The 18,610-nt window shown below is 33.8% G+C and overlaps 1 protein-coding gene across 2 annotated transcripts in view; it reads right to left on the reverse strand.

Moving 5' to 3' along the window:
* The window catches only part of Hdc (histidine decarboxylase), a 66,861-nt gene that overhangs the window by 10,701 nt on the left and 37,550 nt on the right, over positions 1 to 18,610 (reverse strand). For both annotated transcript variants that reach the window (XM_035349938.2, XM_035349937.2), the window contains exons 7-11: positions 14,928 to 15,062; positions 11,916 to 12,059; positions 11,047 to 11,113; positions 4,839 to 5,001; positions 4,595 to 4,665 (exon numbers count right to left, since the gene is read on the reverse strand). In XM_035349938.2, the coding sequence (XP_035205829.1) occupies positions 4,595 to 4,665; positions 4,839 to 5,001; positions 11,047 to 11,113; positions 11,916 to 12,059; positions 14,928 to 15,062 (580 nt within the window). The remainder of the gene's footprint in view (positions 1 to 4,594; positions 4,666 to 4,838; positions 5,002 to 11,046; positions 11,114 to 11,915; positions 12,060 to 14,927; positions 15,063 to 18,610) is intronic.

Here is an 18,610-nt window from a genome sequence, read left to right on the forward strand (position 1 = left end):
CACCAGCTTCCGAGCGGTAAAAGCCGCTGAACATTGGTGTTTCGGTTCGGGGGTTCGAGTTTAGTCGAACGGGCTGGCTGCATGGGCGTTTTCGTGGTTTTCCACATGTGTAACGGGGATACGAGCTAGTTTCCCTTAAAATGATCTTCACGGGGCAACCCTTCCTTTCCATGTAGTGCCATAAGTAAAAACAAATTATCACATTCAATTTAAATAAAAGTTTATTGTGTAAAATCCCACTTTTTTTTTTTTTTTTTTTAACTGCATTTTATTTTTTGTTTCTTAGTTTCAATTACGCGTTCTCAATAAAGAGAGTTTTAGCCATTATTAAAATGCAAACAATAAATTATAAGAAAACCATAAAATGAAGAAAAATAACTGAAGGTCATTCAGAGAATGTATTCGGAAACTGGATGTAATAACAAGCTACAGCGAGCGTTTTACTTGAAGCAGAAATTAAAAAGAAATGTTGTCAGTTCATCATTAAGTGTTCCAAGATGGCAAACTTCCTTATTAAGTGCACCAAGATAGCAAACGAGACCAATTTTTACTTCCTTGTACGAAGTAAAAAGGAAGTATTGTAATCGCGAAAAGTTTCAGGCAGCATATTCCAACGCAATCGAATGCAATTTAAAGATGTTTTTGCGTAACATCCGTATGGTTGCTATTTTTCTCCTTTCCTGATACGTAAGGACAGGATAAAGAACTTCCCCCCCCCCAAAAAAAAAATTGTAAAAGTAATTTAAAATGAATTCTAAAGAGAAATTTTCGTGGCGTCTGTGCGTACGTACGTATGTATCTCGCATAACTGAAAAACGAGTAGCCTTAAGAACGTTCAAATTTTGTATATAGGACTGCTATAACATGTAGATGTGCACCTCGTATTTTGGTTGCAATCGGCTGCACCTAAAGTATATAAATATGTATATATATCCACTCTGTTACTCAGCTCAGTGATCTCAGTTTCTTTATTCTTATATGTTTGTAAATTGTGCATTTTTTACTTTAAAAATGATTGAATTATGTTGTCCTTATCTTCCGGTTAAGGTTCGTATGCCTTTATTAAATCTGTATGCAATATTTCTAGAATTATCAACAATTTTAAAGTTGTTTAAGTGCCACCAAGCCTAATAATTTTTTCCATGGCGGCCATTGCTTGTTTATATTTGAAACAGTAGAATAGTAGATTTGTTGCCAATCTGGAGAGAGTAAGCTTTCCAATAACACCTTCTTTTATTATTGCGAATTAAATCATGGTTAATCCATTCTGGAATTATTCGAGGAAATAAGTGTTTAAGATTTTCTTTATAATTTTCAATACAGACATCTTGTGTTTTAATGTATTTTTGCCTTGTCGCGAAGTGAGAACTGAATTAATCGAATGAGAAATACTGTATCGTCTGTGAAAAACTGTTTTTTTTTTTTTTTTTTTTTTGTTGTTGTTGCTGATGCTGTTCTTTGTTTAATTTCTTTTATACATCGTTTTAGATGTATTTGAACAGAACATGTGGCAACGATTAGATAATTCTTCAGATGATATACATTTTGTGCATTCTGAGTTAAAAAATGAACGAAATATAACGCTGTTAAGTGAACCTAGGGCCAGAGTGTCGCTATGGTAAACAAATATAGTGAATTTTAAAGAGTGCATTTATTCTATTGTGTTTTATGCGCTATCGACGATGTAGATTTAATCCAATCCAATACGTTTAAATGAAATGCAAGAAAAATGCATATAATTTAATATTCGGTACAAGGATGTCATGTGGTGCACACATCTGGTTTTTTTTTTTTTGTTGGTAATTATGGAAAATAAGCAAAATAATTAAGCCTGCCTAGACCTGAAGTGGTTAGTGATTCTAACAGCCGTACCGAAGGGCCCGCGTTCGAATCCCAGGAAAGGCATGATCTGAACTGTCTATCTCTACACAGGAGGCAAAGATGACTCATCTATTAGGTGCCTTCGTAATAAAGTGATCCCCGCTTCCGGCATTGCCTACCATGGATAATTCCCGCCACTAGGTGGAGCGAATTGTGAAAATTTCATCGTGAAATTAGATCAAAAGTAAGCAATGGAAAAACTTCCCTGCCTTGCAGAAAGAATTCTAAAAGAAGGTGCTACTTTAGTAGACGGTTGCACGAGTTTTGGCGATTTTTTGGGGGCGAGCAATACGACGTATGGTAAACCCATTGCTGGACAAGTTATTTGTGGTAACCGATACTTTGTTGTCATTTTATTTAAAAAATAATGCGTTTTATTATGCATAAATTAATTGTTTTAAATATTATTTATGGCTTATAAATATTAAAAATCAATTTAATTTTGCATTTTTATTTGAAATAAAAATTTAGCTGTTCATGATATTTTATATAAAATTTTGTTGTTCATGATATTTTATATAATTTTATGTTGTGGATGATGTAATCGATGACGTCACCTTACTTATAAAGTAATTGGCTTTATTATATCTGTTACCGTGAAAGACCGAAATTGGAGAATGTCGACTTTCACCGGAGAACATCAGCATTCACCAAATACGTCGGTGGAAGACCGAATATTTCACTTTACATTCTTGTATATTCGGACCTTCACCGGTGTATGTCGACAATCACAGATATGCTTTGGTGAAAGTCGAAAAGAGAGGTCATAAATTGCCATAATAGTTTAAGTTGTTGCAATAAATGAGATTTGAATCATATAATTTAGTAAGTTTTTTATTACTGTTATTTTATTTTCTCATTTAGAATGTACTGTATAATTAAGTAAGTTTTTAACTTCTATTATTTTCCTTTCTCATTTTGAATGTATTGTGTGTTTTAGGTTCTCATGTTCTTAAGTTCTTATTTCAAGCTTCAAGTGCGTGTATTCGCGACTGAATTACGGAGAAGAAAATATAATATTGTTATATGTTCAACATTCACCATTAGTACATGGTGAATGTCGACATTGACCGGTGTAAGTCAGAAATAAGAGTATTTCGAAAATATTTCGGACATACACCCAGAGACTATGTGAATGTTGACATTCACCGGTGAAAGTCGACATTTTCCAGATTTCGGTGTTTCACCGAAACATATCTATAAATTTAATCTAATGTTTTAAACATTATTTATGGCTGTTTAATATTAAAATAAAATTTTATTTTGTATTTTTTTAAATATGATTTTATTATGAATGATTATTTAAATAATTTTAATTCTATGCGTGATATAATCATCTCCCTGATTGGTTACTGAATATTTGTGCATCACAGCGCCATTTTAAAATGTTATTATTCATCTCTTCGAATTCCTCAGATTTCAAAGCGAATGGATGTGTCCGTTTCGAAGATGAATGTTGTTATTGGTAATTACCAAGAATTACTGGTATCGGAATAAAAAAATTGCCATTTGAGACCTTATTTTGGCCAACCTGGCTTTCCTAATCAAAGATTTATTTATTGTTACAAGGGTCAGAGGAAATTTATTTTAAATTTTTGGAGGAAACCTCGCTAATTGCTTCTTCAATGAAGTGCGAGAGCTGTGGATCACAGATGAAGATCGTTTTTTTTTTCTGGTACTTATCAATATACGACGGGTAAAATACTTAAAAAATGTAAGTACATATTTTTTTTACTTTATAATTGTATACATCAATTTTTATTAAAAAATTAATACACTGTTTTAAAAGATTCCTGAGATATTTATTGCCACATATGTTTTAATGTTAAATAATTATATCCTATAAAACTTATTTTAAAGGATTTGAATTTAAGTAATTGAAAAATTTTAATTCTTTTAAACGTTGGTATGATGTTTTTATTTCAATATTCAATTTAAGTAATATTTTAATCCAATTAAAAGTTGGCGCAATGTTTTTATAGCGGTGTTTTTATTCTATCATATGAAAGTAATAATTTAACCTTACTTTAGCATTTTATACTCTTAGTAAATGCATTTATTTACATTTGCCAGCCATCTTGAAAAACAGCGTTTTCAACAAAAAAAATTAATCCATTACTTTTAACGATATTTATTTTTTTAAAGTTTCGAATACCTGATGCGTATAGAGCATTTTTCAAGATGGCTGACAACTGTAAAAACCACGCCAACAATTGCGCCAGTGTAAATCGCCAAAAATCCGTGCAACCGTTTACCAAAGTAGCACCCAAAAGAATACAGATACATGGCTGGATACGTGTATAAGTGCGAGAGAAAATACAAACTAAAGCTTTTAAAGTTTCCATGTCGCAGGAGTAGAGGAAACCCATTGAAACGTACTCAAAACCCCTTCTCTTGGTCGCGATACCAATGTGCACTTAAGGATTACGTGCGGGAATACAGACACCTCGTATTCATGACGTGCGATGTGTGATTATCAATTGTGAAGTAGCTTGTAATCAATAGGAATAATACTATTAAACATTTTTTTCCACAACCAAAATGTATGTATTCTCTAATGCGTAAGAAATTTAAATACGTATGATTAGTACATTTTAATTCTCGTGAAAATAAGAACCTATTTCCTGAAAATTTTAAAGGCACCACCAGAACTATCTAAAATGTTTTTAAAACGAAAACGCTAGAGCGAAAGGGATTTGTATAAAATACTCACCTGTGTTTTCATGCTTTAAGTATAAAGGATCAACATTAAATGTACGATGAAGACGTTCACTGTTTTTTACCCTGGAATAAGAATATTAACTTGAACATTGCAGCAAAAGCAGATATATTTTATGCTTTTTTTTATGAACATTGTACATACAGATGACAATTTACTCTATAAGAAGTCTGACTGTAAAATTATCATTTAAAGAAAAATCATGTGCATAGATAAGGATATTTTACATTACTCTTACCACATAGCCGTGCAATCGAAATGCACCATCAACCATTTAGAAGGATTGAAAGCAAAAGAGTCGGCAAATTCCACACCTTCCAACCACTTCCTGTATTCAGGACAGATAAAAGCACTGCCTGCGTATGCTGCATCGATATGTAACCACATATTCTCCTTCTCACCTGTTGAAAAATTTTAAATTATTCTTAATTAACAATACAGTTTATTTAAAACACATGACAGATTATTATTTTTTATTTGTCATATCTTTAACACTACTTCATATGGATTCATTCAAAATGCCGTTTACTCTCAGAATAAGATAAGTTATTCCTAATATGGCATTGCATTACCATGACATTATTAATGATTTTTAATTTATACTAGCTATTCCTATGGTATATATTACTTTAGAACAGGCAGTTCAAAGCCATTTCTTTTCCTCAAATCATGACCCATAATCATAGCAACGACTGCTGTGGGAAAAACCTCGAATCCTCTGATTCGGTGAAATGCATAATTCCCCGTGCTCTGATGGCGGCACACACTACTACCATAAATGAGGGATGGGTAAGGAATGAGGAGCCTATTTTCAAGTAGCAAATTATAGCTTTTGCCGCCATTTTAAGCTGTGTCGCAAAGATATGCTTGCGGATTTAATCTCTTTCTATAATTCTTTTGAAATGTTTATGAAAAAAGTAACTTCGGAAAAGCATTTATCCAAGAGAGAACCTTTCTTCTTTCTTTCCACCGACGGCGAGACAGCCGATCCACTGGGGCAGTTAGCATATCGATCAGGTGGCCCCGTTAACGGAATTTGTTATAAAATTTGCTGGATTGCAAGCCCCTTCCCAGACCTATGTTTGGCAAGTAAAATGTTGTGTTTCAGTCCTTTCCAAAAGTCACAACATACTTTGGTGTGTTTCTTGCAAGACGAGTGCTAAGAGGTGCAAAAACGAGTGCTGGATGAGTCAGTGGTTGAGGGATAGAAGGAGGCCAAAATGTGGGGAAAAAAATGATTTTCAGTGACTATGTTACGGTGAAACATCGAAATCTGGAGAATGTCGACTTTCACCGGTGAATGTCAACATTCAGGTAGTCGCTTGGTGTATGTTGGAAATATTTTCTAAATACTCTTATTTCTGACTTACACCGGTAAATGTCGACATTCACCATGTACTAATGGTGAATGTTGAATATATAAGAATATTATATTTTCTTCTCCGTACTTCAGTCGCAAAAACACGCACTTGAGACTTAAAATAAGAACTTAAGAACATAAGAACTTAAAGCACACAGTACATTCAAAATGAGAAAGGAAAATAATAGAAGTTAAAAACTTACTAAATAATGTGATTCAAATCTTATTTATTGCCCAAACTTAAACTATTATGACACTTTGAATTGCACAAGAGGCCCTTGCTTTTACAATTGTATTTATTTGTGGAACACTTTCTTTTGCAATGACAGCGTGTACATATACTCCTCTCTTTTCGACCTACACCAGAGTATATCTGTGATTGTCGACATACACCGGTGAGGGTTCGAATGTACAAGAATGTAATGCAAGACTTTCACCGACGTATTTGATGAATGTTGACATTCTCCGGTGAAAGTCGACATTCTCCAATTTCGGTCTTTCATGGTAACATCTACATTTATAAGGCATTTCCTCCCTCCTTTCTGCATGCCTTCGTGGTGTAACGGTAGCACACCCGCGCGTATTCGAGAAATCCAGTTTCGAGTTTCGGAGAGGGCATTGCTCGTTTTTCATGTCTCCTGCATCAAAATAACCTAATGACTCTACACATGTATAGAGTTAGACATGAATAGATGCAACTTATCCCTTTGCGGCGCGGTGTGCCCGGTCTGGGAAAACTTTCCTTCTATACGCACAGAAAAATTGAATGAAAAAGGATTGAGTTTACTATACGTTACTCTGAACCTTCTTTATTTATAGTAGATGGCAGCTCAACACAAGCTGATAATTTTTCTAGTGGTCCATATATTGTATTTTAGCCATGTTTAGTTTTATAAAACCCTCATTTTTCAAACAAATCTTCCATATTTTTTTAGGGTATAAAAGAAATTGTTTGAAAAGAAATTTCTATGTTATTTTTTTTGGCTCTATGCTAATCTCATTTTATATTTTAAATCTTTACCTTGAAATCTTGTTTAAAATCGAACGGCGAACTCGAGGTGTTCCCAGACCGGGCACACCAAGACTCTAGGACAACTGAGAGACTGTATTCTTTGTTTCTTCGCATCTCATTGGTCGGTTCATTGACAACAGAAAGGTGGGTCCACATCTTTGTTTCATTTCCTGTTTTTCTCTTTATTTTTTCCTCTTTCTCTCTCTTTTTTTTTGGGGGGGGAGGGGACGTTTGGTTATTAACTAACAAATTGTTGGGGTGATTTTCTAAAGGTCAAGGGTAATTTTATCAGTCAGCTGTTTGGTTTTTCACTAGAGCAGCTCTCTTTTTCTCTTTCGCTTTTCGTTCAAAGCTTCGCTACCACTACGTTTAGTAGGTTTGAGTTCTAGACGTTTATTTAATTTTATTTTATAGTTTATAATTTCTAATTGTAGATATAATATTAGTTTATTTTTTTGGATTTTTAATTATTTTCCAAACGGATCGGAGATGGCTGACCATTTCTGAAGCACTGAAAGGGTTACACGAATTGCTTCAGATAGTGATTCTGATACGGATCCCGGTACATGTGCAAAACATACAATCACAACCCAATATTGTACAAAGGTGGTGTCACTTTCTTCGAAAAGTACCACCATGAAAAAAATAGACTAACGTGTAAATATGAAATGTAAATAATGTAAATATCATATACTTAAGTTACTTTTTTTTCCCATTCATTCGTATGCAATTATCATATAACCAAAAAAGAGCTTTTTAGGGGGTGTAGAGTAGCAGGGCTTCCCGTAGCACACCTTAGGTGATGCTAAATTTGCTACGGTATTCAGAATCTAGTGTTTTTTTAATCGTCGACAAAATCTCTTACTCTTTTACGCACTTCCCAGCAATGCTCGTTTCAGCACTCTTTTCGAAGCTCTATTCAACAGTGTGCCCGCTTCGGGAACACCCACAGAATTAAAATGATAAGTGCTATCTTCACAAAATTTTAATTGTGTACTCCTTTAGGTCTAATTAGACTGCCTACCTTTTTTTAATTGAAATTCCAACTTTAAAAGGTAGCCGGAAAGCGTTATACTAAATAAAACGAGTCATAAGACGAGCTCTGCTTGCTTTGTCATAAGACAATTCACTCGCCAGGCGGGCCGGACTGCGTCCTTTAAATAAACAATAAACAACTTATACTTCCACAATGTGAAGTAAAGGACGACGGGGTTTTTAGGGCACCTAATCGCCAAATCCTGGGTGGGGAGAATCATCATCCACCACCCTTTTTAGTTCGAGCGCCAGTTGTAGAGAAATTAGATATTTTTTGAAAGCAGGAAATATGAAAAATATGCAAAACCTTCGCCCGGAATCGAGCCACTGACCTCTGTTAAATAGCTCTATAGATGATTAGATCTATAAATGATATATGATTAGTTAAATAGCTCTATAGATGATTGCAACAGAGGTGAAAGCATGAATGAGTTAAATTGATATACTTGGTACAATCAGTTATGTAACTGATTGAGTGTCCAAGAATGAACCTATTGTTAAGGAGAACATAGAGCCTATTCTTTTCCATAATCAAAACAGAAAGCTTTGCTAATTTTTCAATTTCTCTTGCTTCCAAAATACCTAATGTCTCTACAAACTAATCTAATTCTAAATAAAATTAACCAACCCAAAGCTGTAAAGAATCAAATATGGGGTAAAAAAGTACTAAATACGTTAACATTTTAAATAATTTATCAAAAAACGTGATTTCCTTGAAATCTAGAATACTAAAGAACTCTATAGATGATTGCAACAGAGGTGAAAGCATGAACGAGACTGAATGAGACTAAACAAACGGATATAGCAGATTGCCGTTTCCACGAAGATGAATTTCAAAGAGGAGAACCGATGTTGGGGCCAAATAAAGTTAACTCAAATTTTCAACGATAAAGTGTGCCTCATCACATCAAGATTAACTTTCTGTATCAGAACAGCACTGGAAACGATAGTATGTTCTACTTGTATTTTAGAAAACTTCTAATATTACCTTTGAGGTACCTAAATAGGTTATTTGTACTTTTAGTTCCACTGTGAACTGGGCTTGCGTCAGAGACGCTGCAGGCAGCCGCACAAAGCAGCAGAATTTAGGCAAGGCAAAAATTGTATAATTAAGAGAAGCACAGAGCAATACAATCTAGGGATGGCATTTTTTTTTTAGAATTTAGGAGAGGCAATGGGCAGTAGAATTTAGAGGAGGCAAAATATTGCGAATTTAGGGAGGCACCGAGCAGTAGAATTTAGGATGCTCAGAAAAAACACCTGGCTGCAAAATGTCTAGCTCTGGCTCTCACTGTTACTGTAATTGTTATTAATGATACACTGCACTATCATCAGTCGTTAAAAGTATGAACCAAATATTTACCATCTGCTATAAGAAATTATCTCTATAAATTCATGTTCTTACGGATGGCATTCCAGTTTACCTGTTGTTGTATTTTTATAAATTTTTAAAATCCTGCCTAATTATTGTTTCTGGGAAGAAGAGCTAGAAAACAATTGAAATGAAATGACTGATGGATTCTTTTTGAACATTTCGTGTAAATTTTCGAAGAGAACCCCCTGTGAGATCTTATTCAAGATAAAACCAGAAACCGTTAGATCAAACTTCAAGTAAAATTGTAATATCCTAGCTAAAATATTAAAGAACTGTATGGAGACTATTCGCTGGGTTCTTGTGACGTAAGTTACAAGTCCAAAGAAAGGTTAAATTGCCCTTTATTCCAACTCAAAATGAATGAACAGATAGCCCTCTTCTGCCGTACAATAAGCCTTCAGTTTGTTTGGCTTTTATTCAAAATAGAATACCAAATTTATAAGGTACTTCTCCCGCCTTCTTGGCATGCCTTCGTGGTGTGGTGGTTTGCACGCTGTTCGCGTGTTCCAGAGGTCAATGGTTCGATTCCGGGCGAAGGTTTTGCATATTTTTTATATTTCCTGCTTTCAAAAAATATCTAATTTCTCTACAACTGGCGCTCGAACTAAAAAGGGTGGTGGATGATGATTCTCCCCACCCAGGATTTGGCGATTAGGTCCCCTAGAAACCCCGTCGTCCTTTACTCAGAAGCCAGGAGTTTCGCTAAAAAAGCACAAATTTCCCAAAACTACTAGAGAACAAATTATTTTTTTGATTTTAATGTAAAAACTCTCCTGGTATTTCATACCTGGATTTGTTTTCTTTTGAGCCTTTATTTCTTTGACACATTTTAATATGCACGTATATACACGTTCTTACCGATATCACAAAAAATATTCTAGGCAATCTTACCGATATCACAAAAAATATTCTTATAAGCGGCAAGGCCGTATATATATACGGCCTTGCCGCTTATAAGGTGTTTCTCCCGCCTTCTTGGCATGCCTTCGTGGTGTGGTGGCGGCACGCTGGGCTCGTATTCCATAGGTCCGTGATTCGATTCCCGGCGAAAGCTTTGCTAATTTTTCAATCTCTCTTGCTTCCAAAATACCTAAAATCTCTACAAACTAATCTAATTCTAAATAAAATTAACCAGCCCAAAGCTGTAAAGAATCAAATAACGGAGTTGGACCTTATTTAAAGATGAATGGAGTATACTAGCAAGCACGTAGAAATACGGCTGTAGAACAATAAGTTTAGACCTAGCACCAACAACGTGGCCAACCACGCTCTCCTACTGAAGTGACCCAGACTTCAGCTTAAATACTTATTTCTACCTCATTTACATAAATCGTAATCCTGAAAACTCAATCTGGTTGGGAAACGTTGACGTGAAATTAAAATGTATAGGAAAGGCTTGTCCCAAAATAAAAGTAACTATTATAAAATAGAAGTAAAATCCTATAAAATCTCCGAGAAGCTGTCTTCCATTTTCAGTGGTAACACTACTGACCAAAAGTTTTCATGAATTGGATTCAAAGCCCATACTTACAGATTACAACCTAATATACAAATGATCCAGCATAAAACGATAATATATTATATTTTTACTACTACTACTAATTAAATACTGAAGCATTGGTTTGTATTTCACTTTTATGTTAAGAAATCATTAGTCAACTTACATATAACTCCAATTTCTTTTATGTTATCAAACGCACAGACACCTGTCGTTCCCAGGGTAGCACAAACCTAAAACAAAATAACGATAAATTCTTAATGATTCATTCTATTCTTTAATACGGATAGAAATTTTTGTACATTCAGTTTTACTGACTAGTTTATCAAGGAAAAACTAGAAAATCTATATTGACAGAAAAAGACTCAAACTTAAAAGAGATCATTTTCTTCGATGGGTAGTAAAATGTATCCAATACCATGATAGAATGCAAAGGAAAAACATTGAGCAATTAAGGATCAATAAATCAACTTTAAACATCTTTTGTAATGAATAGAATGGAATATTAATGAAAGTAAAAGATTCCTTTCCGTCTAAAAGCTATAAATCTGTATATCGAAGCAAAGGCGAAATTCAGACATTTTTGTAGAAACCAGAAGCTCCTGTCTAAATATTGCAAAAAGGTTTCTTCTCTCCTTCTTAGAAAAAGTAAAAATATAGAATGAATGCATTTCGTATGCATATTGTGTACCACAGCTTTGTTCTAAGGAATTTTGTAACTTGTAATGCAGGATTCAAATTAACTCTCTGACCGGTCAGGGTTTTCGCTAAGAAAGCACAAATTTCCCAAAACTACTATGAGAAAAAATTATTTTCTTGATTTTGACGTAAAAATTCTCCTGGTATTTTATATCTGAATTTGTGTACTTTTAATATATTACCTTAATTTTTTGGACATATTTTAATATGCACGTATATATACGTTCTTGCCGATATCACAAAAATATTCTAGGACGTATATATACGACCTTGCCAGTTAGATGGTTTTAAAGCATAATTCAAAGTACTGGACAATATATGAATGCTTGTACTCACAAAAAAAGGAATGAGGCCCTTTTCTCTGTCTCGTTCGATGGCTTCGATGAGTTTGTCTCCTCTGAGACTAAACTCTGAGTTACTCTCAATGTACCGCATCTGCACAAGACCAATAAGGCCGGCTTTTTCGACAGACGAATGAGCCTGAGAAAAAGGGAAATAAAATTTATTTGAGCATATCTCAGATTACACTGTTTATCATACGTTAACAAAAATATAAAAGAATACCTTGGTAAAAATATAGTTACATTTTAAAATAAAATGACTGCACATTTTCATTGCAGCATCGTAAGTTGGTTGATAACTTATAAAGCAGTAAATGTGCAAGTTACATGACGCAAGACATCTAAGTAAGTTACGTAAATGAAAATAAAAAGGACATATATATACGGCTTATTTTTTACAATGCTTTATTTTTAAAATGAATATAAACTTTTACTAAACATAACTCTAGGAGCCGAGAGGCTAGATAAGGAGTTTCATTCTGCAAATTAACTAAAATTTAAATCCTTTATTTAATTTTTTAATTATAAAAATTAAAAAAATTAATTAAAAATATTTTAAAATTAAATTTAATTTTAATTTACATAAACATGAGCATTTGCTTTACTTATTTATTTTTTTCTTAAATTGGAAGCGTACATCTATGTCTAAAGGTTACAGAGCCTCGTTTTCCTTGGTGACATAAACTAACGAGCTCTTGAAAGACTGTAGAGGAATTATCGTCCGGTACTAACAGCAGACAGACAAAGACAGAAGAAAGGTGTAAATGACTCTTTTATTTGATCATAAAGAATTTACAGTCGTCCCCCGCTTAGGTTTACGTAAGCCAACACTTCTAGCTTAACTTAAAAAAGTAATGTTGAACTTAAAATAAATTGTAATTAGACTAGCTTACTGGCTCACGTGATAACTAGGCTATGGCTCGTAGAAGCTGGCGGAACAAGTCTAATTGGCTAGAAGCACTCGGTGCCACAGAATCAAATCGCTATTAAGTCACGGTAACAAGCAGGCAGAACACGCTCTAAACTCAAGTTCCGAAACCTTCGCTTAAATAGCATTTCTTTCTCCTTTGATTTAAATAAACGAGCGATATGTAATTAACATTCTGGAAGGAAAGCGTGTGTGAAAAGGAGAGTGAAAGGAAAGTAGCTTTAACTAAAAAAGTTAGCAGTTACGTTTTATTTATTAAGTTTAACTAAAGTTATTAGTCAAACTAAATAAATAAATCCTCACACCGTTACAAAAAGAAAGGCCGCATTAAAGACTTTCGTTTCGTAATAGCCTGACGTACGCATGATTTATGTGTTTGTTCATTTGCGTTGTGCATATTTAAAATATGGGTTTGTTCAAACGCTGATGAAACGGGACAGCTTCCGTCATATAATGCGGTCTAATGAGCGCCAATCGGAATTAAGTGCCGCTCGCCATTTGATGAAGCTAAATTGTTGCGACGCCACAGAGCAAGAGCAGACAAGGCAGCACCAGTACGGTCCCTGCCGAGCCTTATTCTGTCCCGAGAGCCCTCAGGCCTTCTGTGAAGTCTGTTATTATGCCCCCGTGGTTGAGACTGCCTAGGTACAGATCGTAACCAATACTTCCCAGGCGTTCGCCTGAGTCAACCCCCGGGGAAAGGACTTTGGAAATACAATGAACATGGTGTGTATTACTTCCTGGACGTACAGAAGTTGTGAATTAAATCTATAAGGTATTTTTCCGGCCTTCTTAGCGTGCCTTCGTAGTGTAGTGATCTGCTTGCTGGGCGCGTATTCCAGAGGTCCATGGTTCGATTCCCTGGGAAGGAGTTGCTCAGTTTTCATCTTTCATGCTTCTAATTAACCTCATGTCTCTACAGTGCCACTCGAAATAAAAGGGTGTGGATGATGATCCTCCACACCAAGGATTTGGCGATTGAGTCGCCTAAACCCTCCAGTTACCCTTTGAAAAGCGGAGTATATAATGTATTTCTTCCGCCTTCTTAACATGCCTTCATACTGTAGTGATCTGCACGATGGGCGCGTGGTTCCAGAGGTCCGTGGTTTGATTCCCGGCGAAGGAGCTGCTCATTTTTCATCATTCCTGCTTCCAAAATACCTAATTGTTGGTTGTGCATTAGCACTGAAGGCGTAATGAGTACGTTTCCTCAAGCACAGAATTAAAGAATCATAAGTCAAAAATTTTAACTACGAAATCTTTATTTTAATAGGATAATTTTGCTTAACTTAAGCATAACAAAGGGTAATAATGTTCCAGGACATTAAAATTGAAGTATTCAAAAGAATAACTTACAGAGAATCATCATCAGTACTAAATATCATCAGGCTTACCTATATTAGGCAATAAGAAAATAAACAGGAATATACTTTGCCATCGTACCTGAAAGAGAAGAAAGTACTATTGGATTAGACCTTTGGCCAGGTACAAGTAGCTAGGGTGAAAATCAAATATACTGCATTGCACACGAGGTTTACTTTCTCTCGCCAATATATACCTTGGCGCACGTTCGTTTCGTATGCCTTTCGAGTTTCATTATGCAAAATACCTAAATTTATGCTAACACTAATGTCTCTACAAACCTTTATTTTGCGTCTATTCATTATGTTTTCAGTTCTTTAGAAAAGAAGAAAATTTCTTAATTTCATAAAGCGCATGAAAAGGATGATATAAATTTTATTAGAAAATAATAGTAATAAAAAGAACAACAAGAATATTCAGGTAAGCTTTTTTAAGACATTAATAAATTAATAAAAATAAAATACTGAAAAAAATCATTAAGTTCTACAGGTTAATGCTTTTTAACAAAAAAATATGATAATTTTACGGAAAATTAAAAAATTATTTTTCTTTAAAATTTTTTGTTGCCATGAACTTGAAATATAAACTTTCAATGATTCCCCCCCTTATTCTTTATTAGTAACCCAAGGTTGCAAAAAGTTAATGAAAAAGAAAACACGTCAAAACTACAATAAACCACACATTTTTGTATGAAAACTTGACTACAAAAGAACATACCTGATCGGAAGTATAAGCTACCAGTCTTGCGTTCAAATCTGCATCCGAAGTTTGATCTAGTGTCTCTCGTAAATTCTCGAACATCTGCGTACGGGCTGCCAAAAGACTTATCAGCGTTGCCTCGCTTGCTGTTGTCTATGAATATCAAAATAAAATAGCGTACATTATTCACACCGAATTAATCAAAATGATTTATTGCTTATTGATTTATTGAGCACTATATAGAAAACATTTCGAATATTCAGCACACATTTTCGATTCGTTTTCACAGCATAAAAATTAAATCAACAAAAATAAAGGCAGACTGCCGCCGCAAAACATATTATTAATGCCACAGCTGATTTTCATATTTGCCGGTTAATGCTGACTTTATGACTCTAGTATAAAAATCATGCTGGATTTCCGATTTCTCCGCATGTGTAACGTAAAAATTAGCCAATTGTCCTTAAGAAATCGTTCACTGAGTCGTCCCCCATCTTAGTCAAATAGCTATTTCTTACTTTCCATAATTAATAAGCAACGAATAACAATAATTTTCTTAATGGAAAACTATATATCGGTAGGGTAGTAATTAAAAAAATAAAACTTCCAGAATTATATGTAGAAGTAAACTGAAAAATTACCGCATCAAGATACATATTTATGTATTCGAAGTCCTATCTAATAAAGTACTAAACACATTTTAAAGTTAGGTAAAAATTCAGACTTATATTTACTTCAGTTTTATTAAATTCAGACTGAGTTTTATTAAGTAAGTTTTAAAAGCTCGATACACCTCGAAGAGGATTGGATTGGATTGGATTATTTAATTATGGAAAAGCACACGAGGGCTATCTGCCTAAAGGGAGGGATGCCTTCGTGGAGGACTTTCTAAGGGTAACTGGCTCGTATACACGTTACACTTGGGGAAAACCACGAGAACGCCCATGCAGCCAGCCCATTCGCGGGATTCGATCTCGAAGACGTGTGATACACTTCTTTTTTCTTCGAGAATCAAAACTATTTCATGTAAAATAATTTTCTTTCAAGAAAAAGAAATCTGTCCCAGATTGCTTGAAATGCATAGAGTTTTACCGTAAAAGCTTACATCAGCTTTAATTTTCCACATATATTAAAGACTTAAGCTCTGTAGCAACGATTGTACCAAATAAATTTCTTATAAAAAATTGGATAAATTCTAAATTTTTCCTTTCTTAGGAAGCTTTTCATTTCGTCATTTTTATAAAGTTCTACCTACGCTTAACTATTTTTCATTGCTGACAGATATTGTTAAAATAGTAAGCTAGTAAACTGTTACTAACTAAGTATTATGTCTACTAGAAAACTGTTATGTCTTTTTAGTAAGCTGATATCATGTCACAGGGAAATAAAATCTCAACATTTTATTTGAGCATTTGTTACAAGTTTTGTATGCAAGAATTCTAATGAAATAAATCCATAGCAACGTCTTAAACCAGCGGTTCTCAAACTTTTGACTAACGCGAATCATCTAAACAAAAATTGAAAAACTTTAGTACCACCACTATATTTTACAATGATTTTTTTTCCATCTCAAGAGAAATATTAAAAAAAAGCATATTTTGCCATTTGCACAATCTGTTGGCTATTAGTATTAAACATTCACACATAAAAACATTAGATTAAAAATTCGTTACCGTTTTAATTATCAAAATTTAAGTTATAATAATTTAATTCTAAAATTTAGTGTGAAATTTGGGAGTGTTTAAAGAGAGAAAAATTTTTTTATATCTGGTCATACTTTGCCTAGTTTTAAGTAAATTAAAACCCACTTTTGAATTTGTTCTGTATTTTTTTTCTCTCGGAAATATAACATTGAAGAAAATGCTTGTTCACACAAACAGGTTGTGATGTAAAAAAGGAATAAAAATTTAATAGCTTTATTTGAAATGCCTTAAAATAATTTTTTCATTTCAACCTAAAGTTAACAAGTGTGTTATTTTTGAAATCTTCAGTTAGAGTTTGATCACAGAATCACGAGATTTTTGAATTTAATAGTTAAAAATACTTCATTTCTTTGTGTACCACGTATTTTTCTCTTGCGTACCATCAGTGGTACGAGAACCACCGGTTGAAAATCGCTGTCTTACTTTAGTCTTTTTTTTTTTTTTTTTTTGTTAGGGTAACCGACATTTTTCGAAGGTTCGAATGGCGTTTTCGAAATATTTGTTACATTTCTGAACGTCTAAGATTTTCTTTTATTGGATTGCACTCGTACCACATAATCACCACATAAGTAATAAAAAATTATTATATTGTGAAATTTATGCTAAACTGAAAAGTTTAGATCGAAACTAACCAAAACATTAACCATCACTGAGAAGAAAATAATGACGATAAAAGCATATTTTTGACTTTATATATAAAGAAGAATGTCTGTTTGTGTGTTTGTTTGTTCGCGATTAACTCAGTCACTACTATAGCTATCGTCACCAAACTTTCACCAAACTTTCTACATTTCTTTTCTGGGTCCTGGGAAAGGTTGACGTCCACTTAAAAAAATCAAAGATATTAATTAAAAACTCTGAAAACGCTAAGGAGTGCCAACAGTCTTGCACGCTGGAGATAAAAATGTACTTTATTTCTCGAAATGTTGCCACTTTTCCGTTTCAAATCGTAGAGTTTGTTAATCATAATAGTATTGCCAAACATTAAGTACATTATTCCCGATTCCAAAAATTCGTGGGAAGCTATTTCAATTGTTCTCAACTTCGTACGACTTTAATCAGCCGAGATATTAATTAAAAACTCTGAAAACACTGATTTTCGCAATCATTTTTCTGAGTGGCAACAGTCTCGCACGTTAGAGATAAAAATGCTTTACTCTGAAAAGTGTTGCTACTGCTCGCTTTCAAGTCATAGAGTTTGTTAATAAAAGTTTTGTAAATTTTACAAAATCTATACATATTAAGAAGAACGTCTGTTTGTGTGTGTTTATTTGCGTTATTGATTTCTGATCAATTATGATACATGTTTTGCCACATTTAATCGACTAAAATTGAATATAGGTGAAATATTGGGCGGAACTTGAGCTTTTACGACCATTTGATTAGAAAGAAGAAAATCATTAAAAACTGCGTGCCATTGTTGCTGGTATAATGAGACAGAATTATCTTAATTTTCTATTGAAATTTTGTATGTGGGTTCCCTATCGCATCAGACTGAAAAATGTATGACCATGAATCGTATTTTTTGCATCGTTATTAGGGAAGGATTACAACGGTAACGTTTTCTTTGTTAACAGATGCATTACTCTCAATTTAATTTAACTGGCATTGGCTAATTCCGCTGTGTTATATATACTAACCATATGCATACTGTGAAAGAGAATAACTGGAAAATATTGATTCACTAGTGATATATGGCCAAATAATGTAAGTCAGCCCTCAAAAATTAAAAAAAGAAATACATACACTATCGAAAGAAAAATGATCAAATTTAAATTCTATAAGGCAAATGTTTTAACCCCTACTCTACTTCATGCATAATAATAAACAAACTTCGTGCGTAAAATTTCAAGTGATTCTGTGTGGAAATTTTAGAGTTATCATAGTTGCCGTGAACATAAACCTTAAAAAAAAGGAAAACAATTAATCAAAAATTGCATTTAATGTTTTCAGATTAATGTTACATGACAAATATCCATAACTCTTCATGCAGTGGTG

Source organism: Stegodyphus dumicola, chromosome 3 (genome assembly GCF_044657685.1).
Source record: "Stegodyphus dumicola isolate Sdum_Otavi_A_Nest chromosome 3, ASM4465768v1".
NCBI lineage: Eukaryota > Metazoa > Arthropoda > Arachnida > Araneae > Eresidae > Stegodyphus > Stegodyphus dumicola.